The sequence below is a fragment of the Salmo salar genome, chromosome ssa10 (assembly GCF_905237065.1).
Source record: "Salmo salar chromosome ssa10, Ssal_v3.1, whole genome shotgun sequence".
NCBI classification, from domain to species: Eukaryota; Metazoa; Chordata; class Actinopteri; order Salmoniformes; family Salmonidae; genus Salmo; species Salmo salar.
Window position 1 is genome coordinate 22,317,103 of NC_059451.1, and position 25,844 is coordinate 22,342,946.

At 42.5% G+C, this 25,844-nt stretch overlaps 1 protein-coding gene across 1 annotated transcript in view; it reads right to left on the reverse strand.

Annotated features, from left to right (window-relative positions):
• Positions 1-25,844, reverse strand: part of LOC106613783 (RNA polymerase II elongation factor ELL) — a 60,970-nt gene that overhangs the window by 2,671 nt on the left and 32,455 nt on the right. The window contains exons 2-11 of the mRNA XM_014216393.2: positions 22,605-22,649; positions 10,680-10,801; positions 9,706-9,869; positions 8,239-8,489; positions 7,690-7,814; positions 6,060-6,174; positions 4,099-4,693; positions 591-657; positions 259-430; positions 48-92 (exon numbers count right to left, since the gene is read on the reverse strand). Coding sequence (XP_014071868.1) covers positions 48-92; positions 259-430; positions 591-657; positions 4,099-4,693; positions 6,060-6,174; positions 7,690-7,814; positions 8,239-8,489; positions 9,706-9,869; positions 10,680-10,801; positions 22,605-22,649 — 1,701 coding nt within the window. The remainder of the gene's footprint in view (positions 1-47; positions 93-258; positions 431-590; positions 658-4,098; positions 4,694-6,059; positions 6,175-7,689; positions 7,815-8,238; positions 8,490-9,705; positions 9,870-10,679; positions 10,802-22,604; positions 22,650-25,844) is intronic.

Genomic DNA, 25,844 nt, shown 5'->3' on the forward strand with positions numbered 1-25,844 from the left:
TACTTGAGCAGCTTTATGAGAAACAAATTGTCAGATGCAAAGATTACCTTTTTTATTTTACGATACTCTTGGAGTATCTGATTGTGGATTGTCTAAAAGACAAAAATGGCAAAACAATTAATAAACGTGTCAATCAGTGATTGTCAGAACATTAACTACAAATGAATCCTTAAGATGAACATTGGAACAATAATAACAACACCAGCAGCTTAGGTAGAACCGTAGAGAGTATGCGTCAGTGGGCCAAAGGGGTCGTACCTTGTACTTGTCTGTGCCTTGTTGGAGCTGCTTAAGCTCAGTGTCGAGCACAGTGAACTGCCGGGTGATGCCCTCTATCCGAGCGTGGAGGCCCCGGTACTCACTATACTCAGTATTAAAGTAATTCTTGTATGTTTGACGCTGCTCGGAAGAGCCAATCACGGTATACTCCCTGTTCAGAAAGAGGAAACAGAATGCAGAAGTAAGAGTGGAGTACTTCAATGAAATAGCTTTCAATTGCACACTTTCCATGTCATTAGAATCTGTTGCACTGAAACAAATGGTAATTTCCTAATACATGTATTGTGGTTTTATAGGTAGGAAGTGCTTACGATAAATAGTCTGCCATCTCAGTCGATGACGAAGGAACACTGGTGTTGTTGCACATTCCATTGAGATCTGAAAGGAAGCACAAGGTTACTTTGTAAGTGAAGTTTAAGGTTTAACAATATATCGATTCTATGACTCCAAGTAAAACTTGTGCTAGGTAGTTAATATTAGCTACAGCTCATCTACTGTACCTGTGACAAAGCTTAGGTATTTCTCCTCCTATAGCTTGTCCTCAAATAAAAATGGTGAGCCAACATGTTTTCAGCACTTACTTCCACTGATCAAAACTCGTTTTATGGCCCGCTTGTTCATCTGCAGCCGACAGTGAGCAATATTTTAGGAACATCAAATCACGATAAAATTGAAGAATCGAATTGTGATACATATCGTATCTGCTCCTAAGTATCGTGATACTATACCGTGAGGTCCCTCGCAATTCCCAGCCCTACTTTCTTAATTGAAGCCAATAAACTCACAGATCAATTAGGGCTTCCATTCACAAGAACGCAGACTGCAGTAATATACAGTACCAGTCAAAAGTATGGACACCTACTCATTCAAGGGTTTGTTATTTTTACTATTTTCTACATTGTAGAACAGTGAAGACATCTAAAAACTATGAAATCATGTAGTAACCAAAGTGTTAAATCTAAATGTTTTTTATTTGAGATTATTCAAAGTAGCCACCCTTTGCCTTGATGACAGCTTTGCACACTCTTGGCATTCTCTCAACCAGCTTCACCTGGAATGCTTTTCCAACAGTCTTGAAGGAGTTCCCACATATGCTGAGCACTTGTTGGCTGTGTTTCCTTCACTCTGCAGTCCAACTCATCCCAAACCATCTCAATTGGGTTGAGGACGGGTGATTGTGGAGGCCAGGTCATCTGATGCAGCACTCCATCACTCTCCTTGGTCAAATAGCCCTTACACAGCCTGGAGGTGTGTTGGGTCATTGTCCTGTTAAAAAACAAATGATAGTCCCACTAAGCGCAACCCAGATGGGATGGCGTATCACTGCAGAATGCTGTGGTAGCTGGTTAAGCGTGCCCTTGAATTCTAAATAAATCAGAGTGTCACCAGCAAATCACCACCGCCATGCTTCACCTTGGGAACCACACATGCAGAGATCCGGTCATCCTACTCTGCATCTCACAAAGATAGTGGTTAGAACCAGAAATCTCAAATTTAGATTCAAACCAAAGGACAGATTTCCACCAGTCTAATGTCCATAACTTGTATTTCTTGGCCCAAGCAAGTCTTCTTATTGATGTCCTTTAGTAATGATTTCTTTGCAGAAATTCAACCATGAAGGCCTGATTCATGCAGTCTCCTCTGAACAGTTGATGTTGAGATGTGTGTTTCTTGAACTCAGAAGCATTTATTTGTGCTGTAATTTCTTGAGGCTGCTAACTCTAATGAACTTACCCTCTGCAACAGAGCTAACTCCAGGTCTTCCTTTTGTGTGGCGGTCCTCACGAGCCAGTTTCATCATAGCGCTTGATGGTTTTTGCAACTGCGCTTGAAGAAACTTTTCAAGTTGTTAAAATGTTCCCGGATTGACTTCATGTTTTAAAGTAATGGACTGTCTTTTCTCTTTGCTTATTTGAGCGGTCATAACATGGAACTTGGTCTTATACCAAATAGGGCAATCTTCTGTATACCACAACTGATTGGCTCAAACACATTAAGAAAATAAATACCACAAATTAGCTTAAAGCACACCTGTTAACTTCATCGGGGTAGGGGGCAGTATTTTGACGTCCAGATGAAAAGCGTGCCCGTAGTAAACTGCCTGCTACTCAGGCCCAGAAGGTAGGATATGCATATTATTAGTAGATTTTGATAGAAAACACTTAAGTTTCTAAAACTGTTTGAATGATGTCTGAGTATAACAGAACTCATATGGCAGGCAAAAACCTGAGATAAAATCCAACCAGGAAGTGTGGAAATCTGAGTTTTGTAGTTTTTCAAGTGATTGCCTCTAATAGGGTCTGTGGGGTCATTTTGCACTTCCTAAGGCTTCCACTAGATGTCAGTCTTTAGAATGTTGTTTCATGCTTCTACTGTGAATGGGGAGAGAATAAGAGCATATGGAGTCAGATGACTGAGAAAATGACATGAGCTCAATCTCGCGCGCTCCCGTGAGAGTTAGGTGTGTTCCTTTTCATTTCTGAAGAGAAAGGAATCATCCGGTTGGAATATTAGATAAAAACATCCTAAAGATTGATTCTATACATCGTTTGACATGTTTCTACCAACTGTAATAACTTTTTGTCTGAAGTTACTGCGCGAGCACAGTGCATTTGGATTACTCCACTGAACGCGAACAAAATGGAGGTATTTGGACATAAAGATGAACTTTATCGAACATTTATTCTGGAACTGGGATTCCTGGGAGTGCATTCCGATGAAGATCAAAGGTAAGTGAATATTTATAATGTTATTTGTAACTTCTGTTGACTCAAATGGCGGGTATCTGTATGGCTTCTTTTGGTGTCTGAGCGCTCTACTCAGATTATTGCAAAGTTTCCTTTCACCGTAAAGCTTTTTGAAATCTGTCACACTTCTGCTTAATGCAACCGCTGTATCTATAATTCTTTGAATAACAGTTGTATATTATATCAACGTTTATGATGAGTATTTCTGTAAATTGATGTGCTCATTCACCGGAAGTTTTGGGAGGCAAAACATTTCTGAACATTACACGCCAATGTAAAATTTATATATATAAAAAAAATATGAACTTTATCGAGCAAAACATACATTTATTGTGTAACATGAAGTCCTGAGTGCCATCTGTTGAAGATCAAAGGTTAGTGATTAATTTTAGCTGCATTTCTGGTTTTTGTGACGCCTCTCCCTGCTTGGAAAATGGCTGTGGTTTTTCTTGTCTAGGCACTGTCCTAACAATCTAATGTTATGCTTTCGCTGTAAAGCCTTTTTGAAATCGGACAGTGTGGTTGGATTAACGAGAAGTGTCTCTTTTCCCCACATACCCCAGATGTTAATTGAAATGCATTCCAGGTGACTACGTCATGAAGCTGGTTAAGAGAATGCCAAGAGTGTGCAAAGCTGTCATCAAGGCAAAGGGTGGCTACTTCGAAGAATCTCAAATAAATATTTTGATTTGTTTAACACTTTTTTGGTTAGGACATGATTCCATATGTGTTATTTCATAGTTTTGAAGTCTTCACTATTATTCTACATGAAGAAAACAGTGAAAATAAAGAATGAGGTAGTGTCCACACTTTTGACTGGTACTGTAGGTATAGGATTCATTCATCCATTTTATCAATTCATTTAAAATTGGGACGGATATGTTGAGTACATAATGTCATCTTTCCACTTTGAAAATGTCTCATTAATCACCAAGGTCAAAATTCATGAGATGGAATCATGCTTAACAGGTTTCCCTTCTGCCAATCGTTCATCTAATTGTACAATGACAGACTTCTCTCTGTAAATTTATAGAGAGGTTAAGATCCACACCATAGCTTGTACACATCTCACCTGTGCTGCTGTGTGGAATACTACTGCTCTTCAGTTTCTCAGGGCTGGAGGTGATGTCACAGGCTTTTCTTGGCTCAGGAACACGCTCCTCTGCTCCTTTCCTCTCCTCTCTCACTCGCCCACGTTCCCTCTCTTTGGACTTTTCCTTGTCTTTGTGTTTTTTGGACTTCTTCTTGGACTTGCCGTGCAGGGAGGGCAAGGTGCCCTTGCCCTGGGGCCCATCGAGGCCGGTGTGTCCGAGGGACGAGAGGCCCAGGGTTGGTACGGACAGCGCTGCGGGCCCAGAGAAAACTGGTGGCTGGCTCAGTCTCTCAGCTACAGCGGCCTCTTGGCCCTCACAGTCCCGGCCATTGTGGCTGGAGTCGTTGCTAACGTCGGAGAGTGGGTCGAAGGGCCGGTGGATGTCAAGTAGGGGGAGCTGGGAGCTGGACGTCACGCCTTCAACCGCTGGCACCGCAACCACTGCCCCACTCCCCTCCTTTCCATTGGAGGAACTCGGCTTGCCATTTATTGGCACCGCTGCCTTGTTAGCCATGTGTGATATCCTGGGCTTTTTGTTGGCCAGAGGATCGATGAAATCTGCAGCAGGTCGTTTCTGGCACAAACAGAGTTTGAGGCAGAAAATTAAAAACAGGAATATGGACTCATTTCAACTCTAAGGATTCGGAGAAAAAATATGAGCAGATAACTATTACTGACAGATTAAGAATATTTACTAAAACCCTGAGTATTAACTTTAAGCTCGTGCTGGTGTGAAGCAGAGAAGGTCAGAGTGAAAGGGATCTCTCAGCCACATTGGGAGTATGATGACTAGGGACGGGCATTTCACTATTCAAATAATCTCAATGACATTTCTTGCCAGATTGCAGGATCGCCCCCCCACAAACAAATGCTTTTCTCTTGACAAGAATGACAAATGCATATGGCAGAAGTAAACAGCAGACAGGCTGCTTTTCTCTGTAGTTTTTCACTAAAAGCAACAGTAAAAGAGTAGTCTGATTTTCACTATGATTGAACTGATTCAGTCACAAAAAAAAGGTGTTTTGCAATGATCTGTGTCAGGTCTTGTGGAAACTGTTAGGTGTGTGCCTTTACCATTTGAAGTGGGGAAAATAGAATACCAATGTCAGGGCAGACTGGACTAGAGGGCTAAATGCGCAGCAGAAGCTCAACGCACAGTTATAAAAACTACATTCAAAACTTTGCTATATTAGATTAGATTAAGTATTTCAAATGTCATGGTATATCCTTGTGGGTAATATCACAAGGATAACGTAATTTAATTTATTTAAAAGCTTTTTCATTGTCAAAATAGGCCTTAAGAGATCTGCAAAAATGAACACTCAAGTAATAGAATACTAACGTCTGTTCAGATATCTGGAAAACCGTGCCCATCCCCAAGGATGACCATCCCCTTTCCACACAATGCATGGTACTGTATTACTAACAGACTACATTTGATCCAACCTACACTAACAACTTCGGAAGTGGCTGACCTAGTCACAGTGGAGCAGAAAGTCCTTGGTTCTGAAATAACACTGGGTACAGTTTGGAGCCCTGTGGACCTTCACAGCTCCATAACCTGTTTAGTTTGGTAGAACTTCTCTCACCAAACCCAGACTGGCCACATACACAACTGCACCTTGGTGGGTTTATGTTTACAGCGAGTGTTCCAAAACACCCTCTTTTCAATGAACACCAGAACCAACTGTGTGTGTACGGAGGAGGGTGTGTATTTACTAATGCGTAAGAAGGGAGGAAACGAAGGTAAAGCACATGCGGTGTCTCAGGAAAACTCAGAGGGGAAGGAGCGAACAAAATCTACAGTAACTCCTCTTAATGGGACCACAAACAGTGGAAGGCCCTATGAGGACACTCTGTAAGGAGTGGGAAGTAAGTGGTTAAGAAGGGGAGGAGCAGGGGCATGGAGACAAGGAGAAGTAGAAGAAGAGATGGCTCACCTGCGACGGGGAGCTGCTAGCCAGCTCTTTGGGAGGGCTCACTGGGAGTGGGACCTCAGCTGGAGGAACCACTGTGGTGGTGCTCAGAGTCTGACTCTGGGCCTGACACATTTTCCTAAAACAAAACAAGTCAGAAGCTGAGTCACCACAGACATAAATAATACATTGCGTGAGCCCAATTCAGACATTCATTATTTTGGAAAACTTCCTGAATTCAGGTTAAATCTAGTGCACAAGTACATTCATTGAGTTGGCAAGTCTGTCATGTAACTAGTTCTACGTCGGTGTGTTCATTCAAAGCACCAACTCCAAGGTCAATTCATAATTTTTCCCCCATTACTTTAGATTTGTGTGCGTTGTGAAATTGTTAGACATTACTTGTCGATATTACTGCACTGTTAAAGCTAGAAACACAAGCATTTCACTACACTTGCAATAACATCTGCTAAACACGTGTATGTGACCAATTTGATTTGACTCCCAGTTCCACTGGGCCTGTGACATTGGCACACGACCATATTATGGTGGCCTTGCTCTACATTCTGTTATTTTCCTTGTCTCAGACAGAAATACACATTTAACTGACCTGGTTAAACAAGTCAGACATCATAAACAGATATCTGGCAAAGCCTTGGGTGAGATGCTAAGTATCAGCTGCTAAATAAAAACACAGTATACAGAGATTGTGTGATGTGTGTACATCAACAGAATATTATTTGTGTATGTTGGTAGAGTGTTGACAGTAGGGGGCAGTGGGATACAGCGGGGAATTAGCCAAGTCCCGCCCCTACAGAGAGGGAGAAAAAAAAAGGCGAAAGTGTAAGAAACGCTAGAGGGGTGGGGAGAACAGCCTAGGGAGAAGGCTGGCTGCTGTGCAGTGGTCCTGTCACAGCTGAAGCCTAAGGAGCCTCGACTCAAGCGCCGAGCCTGGACCTTGAACCAGTGCCACCTCACAAGGATCAGCATGTGCTGGAACAGTGTTGCATCACAGGTCTTCCAATCATTTTTCTGCACTACACTTGCGTGACCATAGCTGGTGTTCAAACATTGTGGGAGGGTGTTCAGCTGATAAGCTAGCCAAGGCTCAAAGTACAGTCCAAAAAGACATATGGTAGGCATCTCTTGCTTTTGAATGAAGTCCATAGAAACATTTAATCATTGAGAATGTGAAATATTCCCTGCTATATTGAGTCCAACAATTTTGGGTCAACTCAGTAAACCCAACTAAGCACACTGCAATGCCTGTTCTAAATTTAGCTGCAAGCTGCATTTCCTTACTGCCCCAGATCTTGAGAAACCAGATTTTTTTCACTGGTCCCACCAGTAAAAAAAGCCAGTTAGGCGTGTCAAGAACACAGGGCAGAGAGAAAACCACACATGGTGAGTGGTGCCTGGTTTCAGACTTCAGTCTACTATTCCTGAGGATATCTGGAACTACAGCACCTGGGATTCTATGGACATTTGTTTAAACTAACAAAGCTGAGGTGATAAAGTACACAAACCAAAGTGAGGAGGATTCCATTATTGCTGGTTCATGCCACTGGCAGTTATTGACATGTGGAACTGTACACAAAAGCACTGGTTTTAATATGGCATGCAATATAGTAATATAGCGCCACCTAGCACATACCGAACAAGGATCCTCTTCAGAAGTTGCTGGTCTCCCTCAGTGTAGCCTGGCCAGTCCTTTTGAATGTCCTTCAACAAAGAGTCCTTCAATGTGAAGGTGTTGTCTCTCACATTTAGGTTAGCCACCTATAGACAGCAATCAATACATGACATTAATGCCATGACAGTATTCTGGAGGAATGCATATTCTAAACCTATCCTCAAGAAATGCACCATTAATACCCTGCAACACAGGCAGTGAGAACATTCTGTAAGCAGTGGGCTGGAGGGCTGGCCTGTAAACACAGGCTAAGCCCCTGGCTCTAAGGGACTTCTAGTAGGTGGTTTGGGTCCTGTGACTAACTTATCTGTTGAGGACACTGGGCTCAGAAGGGCCATGGGTCTGCCAAGCCCCAGTACAACTAACCTGTTGTGAAAGGCACCATACCCTAGGAGCGTGACTGTCTTAACTAACCTGTTGTGAAAGGCACCATACCCTAGGCGCGTGACTGTCTTAACTAACCTGTTGTGAAAGGCACCATACCCTAGGAGCGTGACTGACTTAACTAACCTGTTGCAGGAGGCTGTCCAGAGAGTCCTTGTCGAAGGGCAAGAGGCCATCCTTCTGCAGGCGCAGGATGAGCTCAGGCTTTCTGTAGGGCTTGAGGGCTAGCAGGTGGGTGAGGCGCTCCCTCAGGGGCCTCTGCTGCGCCGTGCTCTTCTTCCCGGCACTGCTAGAGATGATGACAGGCCGCGACGTCCGCCGCGATGGAGCGATGTCAGACAGCCCAGGTGCTGGTTTCCGGATCTGCACCTTCTTACCTGATTAGAACAGAGACATGGCTGTGTCAGAAAGGTTGGGCCTGTGTGGCATAACCATGAGAGGTTGGCTTTGTAATGAGAAGTTGTACTGTAGGTTGATTACGAACATCTTCAAAAAGTTACTTGACAGCCATCAAAATGTTCTCTTCAACAGAGAAAAGTACACATCTAGCAGTACCTGTTATAATATCAGGGTGAGCTTCATAAATGAACCCAACTAGTCTATAAAGTCACCACAGTACATATAGTTGAACAAGCTGCTTCCTGGCCAAACAGCTACATTAAACACATCTGTGAATCTGTGATGGCGTTTGTGGCGACTGGGCAGTTAGGCAATTGGTTTGGTGCCGAGTCACAGGCATGGCATTGTGAAGGTCTGAGCTCCTAAACATCCTGCCAAGTCAGCCCCTTGGGCCCTACACAGGGAACCATGAGCCTGCAATTACACATACACTGTGAGCTCAGCTACTTTTCACCAGAATTAAGGTCATGTGGATATAAAAGTGTGACTAAGACGGCTTGGGACTCGGCAGAAATGACACCACACCGTTTTAACTTCCTCTCCAACAAGTAAATTGCAGTGTATCCTAAAAGCTTAATCAAAAACAACAATGCATATTAGAGATTATGCAGTTTGATTTCTAGGTACATTTGTTTCTGTTCAGGGCTGCTATGGTCTTCACTGAACTGCAGCAGAACCAGTTTCAGTATGCAGCACTCCTGAGACTAGTAAAAAGCCCACACAGTATGTTTGATGTTCACTTGAAGCAGCCCTGCGTGTGTGTGTTTTCAGTGTGGAAATGGCATCTCTACCCTGGAGGAGGCTGGATAAGAGTCTAAAATCTCTCCCACTGGATGGGGCCACACTAGGAGGTCGGAGCACTTGACTGATGTGGAAATAACCCACATGTTCAATAAGAGCCTGGCTGATGAGCATGCTACTGCTCTGACTGCCTGGCGTGCTCCACACACCCTACCACACCCTGATATTAGACAGCTTACCAAGGAGCAGCATTCACATGAAAATGTCCCTCCCACTGAGTCAGCATTCACTCACCCTGGATGTACACAGACATGAGGGAACATCTCCCAAAAAATAAACTTGATAAATCTTGTATGCATCCATCCTAGACTAGGGCTAAATTAGTAGCCCATGTTTTTGACTGATTTGGGTGTTACCACAGCTCTCAGTGTAGACAATGTCTAAGGGCCTTACCCACGTATCTCCCCCCAGGCTTGATGACGATCGCACCCCTGCTGCGGGTCTCCTCCTCTGCCTGAGCCATGCTTTGCCTGGCCTTCTGGTAAGAGTCGTCCGTGGCACACACCGTGATCTTGTCCTGGATTCCACCCAGGCAGTCCAGCTGAATGCTCCCCTCACTGAGAAACACACAGGAGAAAGGGTTAAACAGACAGACCAACAGGTCAACTAAGTGACCCCCTACGCTTGCCACCACTGCAGGGAAAAAATAAAAATCTTATGTGAAACACTACTGCCTATAAAGACGAGTGAGGAAGTACATTCTGTAAACGTTTTATGCCCAACACTCCTAACTGGGTTAATATTCATGACATACCACTGTCTTGAGGGCATTATAACTTGATTCTCTATTCAACAGTGGTTTCCCACATTAACAAACCAACGTTGCATTAAATCATAATCTTTCCTGGTTTTGACTTTGTTTCCTCCTTTAATTCTTCCTAACTTTGATGGTTTGGAAGAGGATGAAATAAAGTTGGCAGCTCTGCCTCTGGTTTATATTGGAATTAGGGGCTCATAAGCATCCAGGGTGATCTCCAGCCAAACACGTCTCATTAGAAATGGTTGAGGACATGATAGGTGTTAAAACAGTAGACAGTCAGAGCCGGGACTTAGTTCCTCTCGTCAATACGCAAACATCTGACCCAATTCAATACATTTGCACAACATTGTTATTCGATCAGACTCCAGAGGCAGATAGAACTCTCCTAAAAACACATTTCAGGACATTCCTAATCCAGTTCAGCTCTTAACCATGTTAACAAACTCCTCCGCATGGGGCCATGGTACAGAAGCTTCAATCCAAAACAGAACTTTAAAGGGTATTTATATGTATATAAAAATGCGTGAATGAGTGATGAATTTGTGCATGTGTTATATGTCAAAGAGGGGATGAGGCCAGCCCATGTCCAATTCCTGTGGTCTCTCACCTGGTGATGTACTGCTGGATGCAGTCAAAGCTGCCCTGTGGGTTGTCTCTACCCACATTGGACAAGTAGAAAGTAAACAGTCGCAGCTCATTCGGATTTTCCGACCACGGTATTGAGATTTTCTGTGGACAGAGGAAAATAAATCAAATGGTTACCATTCTTCCCTGCGAGTGCATTTAATGATAAATATAGGAAAGGTCATCCATAATCTGTTACATTCAAATCATCCACCAGCTTGTGTGACAGGTTTAGAGAATAAATCTTACAGCATTGTTTGCCGACTGTCTCACTGCCCTCCATACAGTAAAACCACTTATGAGCAATCACGTGTACTGGTGTGGAGTACAGTAGGTCTCCAATAGGGGAACCATATCAGCAAAGCGCTAAATGCTGGTTGAACCACTAAGCATGCCCCAGGCCCATCTGGTGTTCTGACATGTTCAGTGAATAAAGTCAAAGCATTACTTGGCCCCTGGGTGACCTCTTCAGATACAGTAAACCCACTCACCACCCAGTTACATATGAGCAACACAGGTAACTGACAAAATAAAAGGAAACACTTTAGGAAGACCTCTTCCCATGAGACTGACCAGGTGAAAGCTATGATCCCATAGATGTCACATGGTAAATCTAAGGCTGTCCGACTAAAAAGAATTGGTCGACCAAGAGCAGTGTGCTCTTTCAACCAATCGTCTGGTCGAAAATTTAGAACCAGTATTTTTCCATATATAGACATGATTTAATCAAATCAACTATATGTAGGCTACTGAGCTTGTCTGATGTTTTAAGCACGCTGTGAATAAATAACTAAGAATTCATTTATTTTTTACCTTTATTTAACTAGGCAAGCCCGTTAAGAACAAATTCTTATTTTCAATGACGGCCTTGGAACAGTGGGTTAACTGCCATGTTCAGGGGCAGAACGACAGATTTTTACCATGTCAGCTCGGGGATTCGATCTTGCAACCTTCCGGTTACAATGCGCTAACCACTAGGGTACTTGCCACCCCAACAGTGAGCCTGAGATCAAACTAGCCTAACCAAAAGAAGGGGGGAAAAATGGTTCCCAAACCCCCCCCCCCCGCTGCTGCCGGCCTTCGCAGATTCTGCCATTTTGCTCTAGAAGTTGACGGTAATAGGCTACACCAAGGGTCGGCAACCTTTTCCATTAGGAGTGCTAATTTATCTTAGCATTTCTACCGATCTGCGTGACAGTTATGATTTTCATATGTGCATTATCATGGAACAGTTTAATTTATTTTACAATAAAGTCCTCCAATCTCAAAAGCATTGTCATGTGGATGAGATTAATATATTTTTTAAATATACAAATCTAAAAGTAACTATTGCCATGGCCAACTATGTAAAAATACCCACATAAAGCCAACAAATTAAAAAAAAACATAGCATAATAAAGCATATTGGCTACACATGGCCTGTCTGCTAGGAAATTGAAACATTGTATCAACTTGGTACAGCTGGAAACTTGCAACATTGTAGAAAATATTCTGGACCCTCAGTTTCCCTTGCTAGTGAGCTCCGGGCAGACACAGCTGTAGGCTATTTGCACATGGGATAAGAAGTAATTAGGCATTTTATGAAGTTTCCACTGAATCAGAGCATGACATTTTCCCTTTCACACAGTGGTTATTGAAAGGGAGAGGCGCTACATTGATGAACTACTGTCATTCTCTAGGGATGTAAAAAACAGACTGTTTACATGCTGTTTGATGTGAAGGAAAAAGTGCCACAACTCATTAGGTGGTTGTGAGTTAAGACAATCAGTAACACTATCAGATCCTCAAAAAAGGCCACATTTATAAGCCTACATTTGCAGACTAGGTAGCCTAGGCCTCTGGGCATAAAATGTACCTTTTGCTCCACCAGCAGGTAGATATAAAAATATACCAACTACTCAGATTTTTATCAACCAAAATATTTTTCCGCCACCAAAATTACACCAACAAAAGAAAAAGAACAGATGAGCATGCTTTGTAATGTTACTAAAACAAATGTTTTACCAGTAAGTAGTAATGTGGTACATTGTTTAATTTCATTTTGTGATCCGTGTCTTAACCAAAATGTTACATATGACAAACATTTTTACCTGCCCCTTTAACGGCGGGAGGTTACAGTGGTAGCATGACTGGAGTCATGTTCGTGCCTGCTGTGAGATGAAGTCTGTCTAGTAGAAGCATAGAACAAAACAATGTAAATAGCCAAGATACACAAGGACCAAGTCATGTCTCACTTCAGACTTTGGTTTCAAGAAAATTAGACCCATTTATGCCTGTGCGCAGCTCTACTAAAAATGTATCTTTCACTCAGCTCTTTACGTGCGCACAGCCCCCGGCCAGGCAGTGTTGCAGCACTATATTGTAGCCTATTTGTAGTGCTTTGTGTGATTTACCAGCTATGAAACAAAAACGGCAGAAATACTTTAGAAACCGCTACTGCAGCATTTATTTTACTATAAATGTGATCATACTTCACTATTTTTATTCACAAATGTGCGTAATGCTCGGATTTTGGTGCCAAACAAACATCGTAGATTAGCAATTATGGGAATTAAGGTTAAATGCACTACAGGTGACATCCCCGCTCCTCCGTAATGGATTAGTACACCGAGACAGGTGTCAATCAAGACATGCCACAAAAAAGAAATTTCACAACTGAGACACTAAATACGATCGGTAGACCAACAGCCTAATCGACCAAATGGGGTCTGCCTAGGGCTGTTACGGTGACCATATTACCGCCACACTTGTGGTCAAGAGTCATGACCGCAGTCAAATTCATGCATAACCGCATGTGTTCACATGAGAACAGTGTTTTCACGCTAATTGATTGCATTATGGAACCGTCACGCTTATAACCTACTGCCGTGTGCGCACGGCTGCGCTTATAATGTGAAGAAATAGCCTTAGTTTATCAACTTTTTATAAAAACATTTTTAGGGGGTGATCAGCTTCAATATTGCAAAGTGTTGCTTCCATAAATGTAATTGTCTGCATAATTTCCACTCCCCCATACACACTTTTTTAATATAGATTTAAAAGCGTGGATATCTACTGATGCAGGAGCATGCTTTTGCGGCAGTCAATAGCCCGCTGGACTTCGGGAGACCTGCTCCCTGCCAGTTTCATTACAATACCTTTATTATTCCGCAAACCCTACCACCCCTCCCCATTTTGGAGTAAACTAATAAACAATAACACTTAGGCTTCTACCTTCAGTTTATACACAATAGTTATATTTACTTTAGTACTGGCCTTTCTCTCTGTAACAGTCAGTATATGGTGTGGCCACCAGCTGCATTGGAGTACTGCAGTGCATCTCCTCATGGACTACACCAGATTTGCCAGTTCTTGCTGTGAGACTTTACCCCACTCTTCCACCAAGGCACCTGCAAGTTCCCGGACATTTCTGGGGGGGGAAATTACACTGCCGCAGACCATGACAGACCCTCCACCTCGATCCCGCTCCGGAGTACAAACACGAATCCGACCATCACCCCTGGTGAGACAAAACCGCGACTCATCAGTGAAGAGCACTTTTTGCCAATCCTGTCTGGTCCAGCGACGGTGTGTTTGTGCCCATAAACAACATTGTCTGGTGAGGACCTGCCTTACAACAGGCCTACAAGCCCTCAGTCCAGCCTCTCTCAACCTATTGCACACAGTCTGAGCACTGATGGAGGGATTGTGCGTTCCTGGTGTAACTCGGGCAGTTGTTGCCATCCTGTACCTGTCCCGCAGGTGTGATGTTTGGATGTACCGATCCTGTGCTGGTGTTGTTACACGTGTTCTGCCACTGCGAGGATGATCAGCTGTCCGTTCGGTCTCACAGTACAGACATTGCAATGTATTGCCCTGGCCACATCTGCAGTCCTCATGCCTCCGGCACGTTCTCGCAGATGAGCAGGGCATCTGTGTTTTTCAGAGTCAGTAGAAAGGCCTCTTTAGTGTCCTAAGTTTATAACTGTGACCTTAATTGCCTTCCACCTGTAAGCTGTTAGTGTCTTAACTACCATTCCACAGGTGCATGTTCATTAATTGTTTATGGTTCATTGAACACGCATGGGGAAACAGTGTTTAAACCCTTTACAATGAAGATCTATGGATTTGGATTTTTTACGAACTCTCTTTGAAAGACAGGGTCAATTCATAAACCATGTGCCAAGGAATCAGTACATTGAAAATCTCAACTATTTTGCAATTTATATGGCACAGCTGTCAATTTTTTGGTCCTTACATGAAACTGGTATATTTTTATTCATCACAATTTTCTTTAACCATTTTTTGTCTTTAATGCAGGGCCGACAGCCAAGCTCCTTACTTTTCCCCCTTCTACTTGCCACTTCCATTTTTGTGGTAATGCTGCTAGTTGGTTGTAATTTTGGGTAGAGCAGACAATTCTATGTCTGTGTTAGCTGCATGTGTCATAACGCCAGCAGTCCTTTTTTTTGTCAATTTACAAAAATTACACCTTTAAAACATTTTATTTATTTATTTCAATTACTATGAGTTTAACCACTATTTGTTGTATTATTTGTTCTGTCTTTTCAGGTGGATTAAACTGAAATTGCAACCGAATTTCTATGGCTTGTTAAAAAAAATTAAAAAAAATTCAAATAACCTGTTGTAATCTGAATAAAGGGACAAAGACCATTCTTGAAAATGGGGTGAGACATTCTTACTAATTTACTAGAGAACCATTTTGGATTTAATGGTAACTTTTGTATGGCTGATGCCTTTAGTGAGAGGTCTAATGCTGTAATATTTAACATTAAGCTAATCATTCTGATCGGTTGCATCTGCCTCATTGCTTTTAAAAGTTGTAGTTGATGCGATTGGTTGTATTAATTTAGGATCTATTGCATCCCACAACTGTCCCAGCATATGTTTGGAACATACATTCTTTGCACTGAAGGACATATCGGTCAACTTTGGTACTATGGGGGATAGTAGACAGACTTGTGCTTTTGCTGTTTGTTAGGCTTACTCATCTTGTTGGCTGACTAAAAGTAGGCCAAACATGGACAGTTTTAACATCTTCAATACAAGCCTGGGAATTCGATAAGAGGGACACACGCAGTTGGGTCCCCCATGTGTTGGTCTTTACTTGTAGCCTACTTAGCTGTGAGAAGGACCCAGATCACGTGACAGGTATTTGCTATAAGAATGGAGATCTGAGAAAGCCATGTGAGTCAGAGGTGCTTTCAGAACACGGCAGCCGGGAATTATAATTATATTCAGCCCAAGGGCACAACGGCCACAAAAGGCATGGATTTTTTAAAAAGGGGCATTACGGCTACACAAGGGGGATGCTGTGGGAAAATGTGAGACCTGGTGAGAATATTATGAAGAACTTGTCAAATTGTGAATGAGAGAGAGAGAGACTGATGAAATGTGTGCAGCCTGCTCATGCCTTCCATGCAAAAAAATGTGATCATTAGTCACATCATGCAGCCTTAGAAGATATATTTAAAAAAAAAATCAATACATATAGCCCAATGTTGGCATAAATAACACTAAATTAAGCATATAGGAGTAGCTTTTTCTTTGTTAACCACTCAACACAATAGCCGCATGTGCGCACTTCCTTAGAAATCATTTAGAGAAAATATCCTTTCTATTGTATTTCAGCCATGTTCAATTGTATTCTGACTATAAAATAATGCCACTGAATTCTAAGCCAATCTTGTGTGCTAAATGAACTAGTGTAGCCCACTTCCATATCAGGGCCTAACATAAGGACACCTGTGTTTGCTATTCTGTTCTTCTGAAATAGACTACATTTTCTTCATGTTTCTTTAGACCTGTCTAAAATAAAATGGATTTATTGCGGTGTAAGCTATATTAAATGGATGTAAATGTTTTAAAAATGGATGTTCCAAAAGGTCTGCATCAATGGCTTGTAGGCTGTGTGTGGAAACCAGGAGATGCTAAAAGTGTTAAACGGTCAATTACCGTGAGACCGGCAGTTATTTGCTTGACAATCACCGGCTGACAATTATGACCACGACAGCCTTAAGTCAGGCCTAGTCAAATCCACTTCAAATCAGTGTAGATGAAGGGGCGGAGACAGGGTTAAAGAAGGATTTTTAAACCTTGAGAAATTGATTGTGTACGTGTGTGCCATTCAGAGGGTGAATGGGCAAGACAAAAGATTTAAGTGCCTTTGAATGGGGTATGGTAGTAGGTGCCAGGCGCACCAGTTTGTTAAAGAACTGCAATGCTGCAGGGTTTTTCCACACTCAGTTTCCCCTGTGTATTAAGAACGGTCCACCATCCAAAGAACATCCAGCCAATGGCAGGCCAGTGGTTGAAAACGGGTCATTAATGAAAGAGGACAGAACGGTGACACGAATTGTGCAGCACAATAAATGGGCTACAGTCAACTGACAGTCCAGTACAACATTGGTGCCCAAGACCCATAAAATAACACAACTCATGGTACCTTGACATGAATGGCGTATGGCAGCCGACAACCTTACAGAGTTCCACTTCTTTCAGTAAAAAACCAGAAACTATGGTTGCAGTGGGCTAAGGAATGAAAACACTAGAGAATTGGAAAAACATTGCCTGGTCTGATGAATACCGGTTCCTTCTGTTTCACGCTGATTGGACGACTAGGGTATTGAGAAATCCATGAGAACATGTATCCATCATGCCGTGTGTTAGATGTGTTTTCATGGCACACATTGTGCCCCTTGGTAAGTGGAGCAATATTTGCGTGCCACAGGATAGCGGAACATCATTGCATCATAACAGCAGTGTATCCATCTGGGAATACATTTTTTCAGCAGGGTAACTTCCCCATGCCACAAGGCTAGGATTGTCCAGGAATGGTTCCATGAACATGACAGTGAATTCAGCTTACTGCAGTGGCCTGCCCAGTAACCAGATTGCAACCCAAATGAGCAGCTGTGGGATGAGATGGAACAAGCTATTCAGAGTAGAGATCCACTACCAGCCAACTGCGGAAACATTGGAGTCAACGTGGGCCAGCATGTGGAACGGTTGACACACTGTCGAGTCCATGCCCCGAAGAATTGTTGAGAGCAAAAGGGGGTTAACTCCACCTTAGGAAGGTGTTAATGTTTTGTACACTGTGTATATTTAAAGCGGGTGCTTCCACAAGTGTGGTTCTTAAGTTAATTAAGCAACTAACATCTCATAATTCTTATAGTCATGTATAAAAAATTCCCAGTTGCCCATTATTTTGGCTGCCATGGCTAGAAGAGATCTGGGACTTCGAAAGAGGGGTTTCAAAGGAGCATAGGGGATTTCAAATGTGTGTGTGTGTGTCTCACCAGATCACAACCCAATTGAACACTTATGGGATACTCTGGAGCAGCGCCTGAGACAGCGTTTTCCACCATCAACAAGACACCAAATGATAACATTTATCATGGAAGAATGATGTTGTATCCCTCTAGAGTTCCAGACACTTGTAGAATCTGTGCCACTGAAGCTGTGCTATTATTTTGGAAGTTGCCTGTATATGTACTACACAAACAAATGTACAGTATAGGTATGCGTGTCATTCAGGCCTGCATGGCGGCGGTGTGGGATGATGAGTAACAGGGTGAGGCTTCAAGCTAATACAGGGGTGCATAGCCGAGCTAGGTTAGCCCACAAGTCCCCACTGTTCCGTGCTGTAACATTCTTAGTAAATGCAAATACACAGCCAGCTAGACGCAACCCAAAGTCCCCCACCACACTTAGACATAATTTCTCTGCTGCTCCAACATTACAGGTGTTACTTCTAGGCAAACTTGGAAATGACTAGCGCCCAGCGCTGAGGCCCAAATGCATCTAAATGACAGGGGCCACAGACTTTTTTTAAAGAGGGAAAATTAATTTGTAAAATGCAAGCAGCAACAAGAATATTCCAATGTTCATTTAGACAGGTGTTGTTGAGCTGTCAGAGTTCAGTATCTAGGACACAAACACCACAATCTTAGAGAAACTGTGAGCAGGCTAAACTGGCATTAACCTAGAGTCCATGTCCACACCCCCATGGAAATCGAATTAGCATAAGCAAATATCTGTTTAAATCTAGAGATGTTTTTTTGCATGGGCTGAGTCTCAAATCGACCGCATCCACCGATGTCAGCCTTCCGCATCTGCAGTGGAAGGTGGCAGAGCTACAGTGGTGTCAGACCAGGAGACATCCCGAAAATCGGCTCGTCACCAAAACATTCTTTAGCTTCCAAAACGGTTTGGCCGACAAACTAATAGGACTCAAACACTACGAACTCCACAAGACTCGTCTGAAGTTGGTACCACCACCTGTCTGAAGCTTCCTAACAGTTTGGGCTACACACTAATATGACACCACCATCGAAAGGTAAGATTCTCAAACACAGTTTTCTCTAGGATGCCCACAAGCCTCGTCTGAAGGTAGCTCGGTACAAGTTAAAACAAATAATGGAAGTATATACAGAAGTACTAGTGTAAAAAAAAAAATCCCTCTGATATAGGAGACACCCTTCAAAACATACTTCCTTTTTTATAGATATTTTGACCATCTATGAATATGCTTTTCTATGGGCTAATAGCAGTAAGGCCAAATTCAAACAAATCATTTTTATACTAAAATTCCAAATCAAAGAGGTAAATTATCCTTGGAATGACCATCTTAAAATAATTCCATATGTTAGTTTAGGGTGGGTTCGTAAATTCAAATCTGGAGTGCCAGAGTGTGCTCAGTGCGCTCTGGGCGTTCGTAAATTCAGAGCGTTTAGAGCGCACACTGGAGTAGGGTTGATCTGAGCTTTGACCCCTCAACAGCAGTCAAGTACCCAAGCCAACTGGCTAACGTTGACAAGCTTGATAGCTACTTCCAGACACAAAATGAGAGAACACCTCACTGACCATTTCACTTGCCCTAGCAGAGCTGGTTAGGCTGTTCAGGTTAACCAGACTGTGCAGCTTTAAATTGTATTATGCTTTTTTGCCCACGTTTACTGACACCGGCCATTTTTCAAATGGGTGGGGAGCGTTCGTAAATTAATCAGTTATTCTGCGAATTTCCAAACGCACCCTTAGTAGAAATCAGGCCCCTTAGACCTTAGTGGTGAATTAACAGACCCTCTCCTCCTACATAGGAACAGATAAATCAACTAATTTCCTAAATTTGATCCTGGACCTATGCCTGCTGGGGTAGAGGGTAGTTGGGTATGTGAGCTAGTCTGTCTTGTCTAACAGGAGAGCAGTGAGGCAGGGCAAGGGCTGTGTTGGGGTAGTTGGCTGGCTGACAGACCCCTAGTGGCTCCCTGCAGTGTTGGAGAGCAGTGATTCACTGCTCGGCTCTGTTTACCCAAGGTCCCAACACATGTGAAGCCTGCAGGTGGCCATCTATAAATAAACACTGTGTCCCCGCCTTCCTGGGAGCCAAGGGCTCGGTTATGTGAGATGCTGAGCCTCAGCTCCAGTACAACCCTGCCTTACATGCTCCACATGAAGACCTAGCCTTTCACAGTGCCGAGGTGTCAACGGATTGCCTTGTATGTTTATATGAAACTCAATGTCCAGTTGAGGTAGCCTGGATATTACATTAATCTTACATCACAAGAACAAAACAAATACAGGAAAACAGTTATGCTTCCTCACTCAAAGGTTCCGCTGAATGTTATCAACATTCACCACTTCCTGTTAACTGTGGTGACTCTGCATATGTGCACACCAGACACTTACATTGAAATGTTCCTCAGCTGTAGGAGTATGTTACCCTCACACACACACACAACGTATAATGAAAGTGTGTTTGTGTGTGTAACCCGAGATGACTAAGAGGCAACGGAACTCACGAAGGCAGAGGGGTGAGTCAGTCTGACAGTACAGGATGACAGAGCCAGGCCTGACTGTGGGATGACTATGACTTCACGTAACAGATGCCCTTTTCCCATTGCAGGCATGGGGCCAACCAAAAGTACTGCTGCAGTAATGGGCTACTGGCTGAGCATACTGGTAGTTATCCATGTACACTGGAACTTCACGTAGACATGTTACCATCAGGTGGTGACTGACAACCCTCTTTAAAAGCCTTGTTAATCCACAAAAACCATTGCCGCTCCATAAAACCACTGCATCTAGCCAAACCAGAAAGTTTGGAAGCAGCCTTCTCCTAGAGGAAATGCTAAGACAAAATTATGTATTACCAAAACATGGTGCAAGTATTCAAATGAAAAAATGGAAGCATGGAAAGAGGGGAAGTTCAACCTCAAAAAGCTGAATGAACGGCACACTCCAGTGTACCCTCTGCCCCAGACAGACACGGTCCCCCACCCTACCCCGCTACCATTTGAAAAGCAAGTGGATTTGAACCATTTTCAACCCCCTTCTCCCCTCTTATTTTACACGGTGTCCTGCAAACAAAGCCTCTTTTCAGGCCGGGGGGACTCGAGAGGACTGGCCCTTCACAGCAGCTCCTCTGGTCTCATCCTCAGCGCTATAATTAATGAAACTGCGGCGGGAGAGGCTGTGTAAAGCAGGGGGCCATCATCGCTGGCACATACCGGTCCTCACCAAATACAGCCAGACACACAGCCTGAGGAACACTGACACAAACAAACAGGATGTTTACCTTTCCTGGCTGTTCTTTGAGCTGGTTCTATTATGCCACCTTGACCCTGGAAGTGGCTGTGAATGAAAGCTTTGCCAATATGAATGTTAATGTTATGGGACTCACGGAGCAGCCGACATGATTTAGCAGCTTTCCCCCTCATTCCCCTCTCTCATTAGCGTTCCAGTGAACTCTGAAAAGGTTCACACCCAGAACCAGCCATAACTCATCACGGAAAAACACCGTCTTTTCTAACCCTCTGATCTCTCAAATTGATCGGACCAATTACTGATCCCTCCTCTCCCACTACAAGCATCTGAAATGAGCCAGGGAGGAAAGACAGGCATCTGATGGAGATATACCACAATAAGAAGAAATCAGCTACTCCTTCAAAACTCTCTAGCTTTATCAAATATTACAGACTGACGGTTAAAGACATTCAAGAGACAGAAGTTAAAGAACAATCCAATGGCCACAAACCTTTCTGTAACCACTCACTGGATTGCTAGGACCCACCTTCCTTCTCTACATGCTACTGTTCAGGCAGCCCACCTAGCTTATCTAGTCCTAAACAGTACTGATTAGACATAAGGCCTAGCTTATCCAAACCAATAAATTAGACACGTTAGCAAGATCTGAGGCACCGCTCCAGTTTAACTTCTGGAGACCTCTGACATGATAACAAATAGATTAATCTACACAGTAAACACCACAGGGTATAAGGCAAGACATGAACTGTTTGAAAAGTGTTACCTCCGACTTTGAGGCTGCTCCACTGTGACCCACATTAGTAAGCTTTCGTTTGGTGGAGAAACGTTGGACCAGCAGAGCTAAATGTCTGGAATGCATACAATGCTGCTTGTAATAAGAATGCAACAACGCTCACCTTAGTTTTTTTTCTATTTTAATGCTACTGCAGAATGTATGGGTGAATTGTACAGGCTATTGCTGCTAGAACTGGAAGAGTGATGGGCTGGTCTGGGTCCTTGTCTCTCAGATAGAAGCTTTCCTTTCCTGTCTGTCCACCCTGGGAGGGGAACCACTACTCCAGGGCTGCGAGTACAGCCGTGCTCTTCCTGCTCAGCGCAGCCACGCTAAAATTACAGGAAAATCTAATCCTGCCAGTCACCTGCAGACAACAAATACAGCTCACTGCAGCGACAGAGGCAATTTAGTCAGTGCCTGGTTATATACACACACACACACAGTCACTGAGTTAATCATTTTTTACCGATAGGAAAATGTAGTCGGTGGTGCAAACTCAACATATAATTTGAAGACAGTGATCCCAATTTCACTCAGACACATTCAAAATTAAAAAAGGTTTATAAAAACTACGAATGCACTTACCCCTTGGCTTCCAGTAAATCGGATCAGCGGTTGTGAAGACAGGCCCTGAGAGAGATGGACGAGGACAAATTAATACAGTCACATTGAAAAATGTGATCATACTGAACAAGTAAATGTAGTGGGTGAAACTTCATAAATCCTGCTTGGTGGGGAAATGTAGTGGACTGTTCAGTAAGGCCCATTCAAGTGAAAGGCACACTGAACAAAGCACTGTGCAATAGAGAAATCTAACCATCTTAAAAATTACCATCGTATTACCCTTGTTATGAATCTTCAAAAAGTCTAGGCATACAAAAAGAGTAATCTTGATAATCTAGCTAATGTCCTATGAACATTATGATAGAACTAATATGTCAAGCAGCAACAGGTGAGGAAGTAGTCCCTTTATTTCCCATGTGCATACTAACTCACAGTGGATCACTGTCAGCATGAGCTTTCAAAAATGTCATTTTTGGATGAGGGGTAACAACCGTCTGTATTTCACATCAAGCACTCAGATTAGTTTATTTTGGACCTGCCCCTGTGCAGTGGAAATTGCCTCGCAATGCCGCTCCAAACATTAAGGCCTTGCTATCGCTCAACCCATTAAACCATCCCTTTAGAGGGTGACAGGATTGAAATGCAAAGCAAGCAGCAGGCTATCAACTTCAATCAGCAGAGCTTCCTTCCTCCTTTTCATGTGTTCACCTACATAGACACACGAGCAGAGAGATACACAGGCAAATTCATCAGATAATCTGTACGCATAAAAGCAGCTTGCCAGTCATTTGTTTTTCATCACACAGGCTATTCATTACAACAGCCAGCCAATCAGTACAGTGTTCAAGGTGCTGACAATTTTCAAAATATTTTCAGCTGTTAGCAGCCCCTAGATGAGGCTGATAAATTAAGTTACGGGGTACAAACCCGGTCAATAAATCCTCTAGATTTTCGCAAAGCACACCCATAAAAATCAGATGAGCATAGCCTGATGACCATAGGCTTGGCCAGTATACCGAGGTATTTGGAAAAAGCCACGGGATGGTTTTGCAATACCGCCAAAACTATCTTTGATGTTTTTAAAATCTATTTGAATATTTGTAGCTACTTTAACACCTGCAGTCAACTTGTGCAATACATTAGGAGATAAAGAACATTGCGTTCTTCATTTCATCTGTCACATTATGTTCAGTAGCTAAACGCTAGTCCCCAGTCACTATGTTTACAAGCACACAATGACAAGATACCGGAGCCTTATGAGTCACACTGTTATGCAGCATGCGCCAGGTGATCTAATTACAGTATGGAATTCACAATTAAAATGTTTGCCAGCTAGATCTCTTATAAATATTACCTTTATGTTCTAAATGCTCTGCAGTTGTGCATTTGGTTTGCCAATTTAGTAGTTAGTTATCTAGCTAAGTGGTTTGCTTCTTCCAAAATCAAGCATTCGCTTGCTAACAGCAGAGAATCCCCTCCTGGAACAAGAGCCTTGCTGGTTAAGTAGCGTTTGAGTTCAATTTTATCGTTTAGGTCAGAAACGTACAAAATGTTGGCAATGCGCTCATTAGCATTTAGTTAGCGTTGTCTAACGATTCCTTAGAGATATTGCCAAAGTGGGGTACGCACAATGCTGTTGGGGTACCCAAATAAAAATGTGATAGATATATATCTAAGAGGTCGACCGATTAATTAGGGCCGATTTCAAGTTTTTCATAACAAATCGGTATTTTTGGCCACCGATTTGCCAATTTTTATTTTGAAGGAAAAAAAATGTAAACCTTTATTTAACTAGGCAAGTCAGTTAAAGAACACATTCTTATTTTCAATGACGGCCTAGGAACGGTGGGTTAACTGCCTTGTTCAGGGGCAGAACGACAGATTTTTACTTTGTCAGCTTGGGGATGCAACCTTACGTTAACTAGCCCAACGCTCTAACCACCTGCTTTACGTTGCCAAGGTAAGTTGCTAGCTAGCATTAAACTTATCTTATAAAAAAACAATCATAAACACTAGTTAACTACACATGGTTGATGATATTACTAGTTTGTTTATCTAGCCTGTCCTGCTTTGCATATAATCGATGTGGTGCGCATTCGCGAAAAAGGACTGTCTTTGCTCCGACGTGTACCTAACCATAAACAATGTCTTTCTTAAAAATCAATACACAAGTATATATTTTTAAACCTGCATATTTAGTTAATATTGCCTGCTAACATTAATTTCTTTTAACTAGGGAAAATGTGTCACTTCTCTTGCAAACAGAGTCAGGGTATGTGCAGCAGTTTGGGCCGCCTGACTCGTTGCGAACTGTGAAGACTATTTCTTCCTAACAAAGACAGCTGACTTCGCCAAACGGGGATGTTTTAACAAAAGCGCATTGGCGAAAAAAAGCACAATCGTTGCACGACTGTACCTAACCATAAACATCAATGCCTTTCTTAAAATCAATACACAAAAGTATATATTTTTAAATCTGCATATTTAGCTAAAAGAAATCCAGGTTAGCAGGCAATATTAACCAGGTGAAATTGTGTCAGTTCTCTTGCGTTCGTTGCACGCAGAATCAGGGTATACAGAATCTGGCTCGTTGCGAACTAATTTGGCAGAATTTTACGAAACTATGAAATAACATTGTAGGTTGTGCGATGTAATGTTTGAGATGATAGGTCATTAATATGGTCAAATCCAGAAACTAAGGTTTATTATATTATAGTTAAGTCTGATTTGATAGAGCAGTCTGAGTGGTGGTAGGCAGCAACAGGCTCGTAATAGTCAAAGGTATATGGTTTAGAGAGAAATAGTCGACGCGTCATAATTCCTGTAATAACTTGCGGCTGAACTTGAAAGGGGTTCCTTCGTTATTTTACCGTTCATGTCTTCCATAGAGAATGTCTTGATCTACTTCAGATAAGGTCTGTGTTTTGTGCTTAAACCGCCTCGGCGTTTTGATACCCGTGTAAATCTCACTAGGTAACGTTTGTCAACATATTTTCATAAATCCACTCTACAAAAAAAATGATCTTCGCGTATATTGATCAGAGTTATATCCTATGGATATCTACACAGTTATAAAATTGGCTAGGTGGTGTAAGCCTAAACCAAACCTTATTTTAAGTTAATCTAAAAATATCCTATGGAATAAATGAAGGAACCGCTTTTCAGATTTTGCTAGAAGGTGTCATGGGAATTATGACTCGCACTTTGGTAATCAATTCTTACCATGCCCATTTAAAATAGGATTTCCTGCATATAGAAATT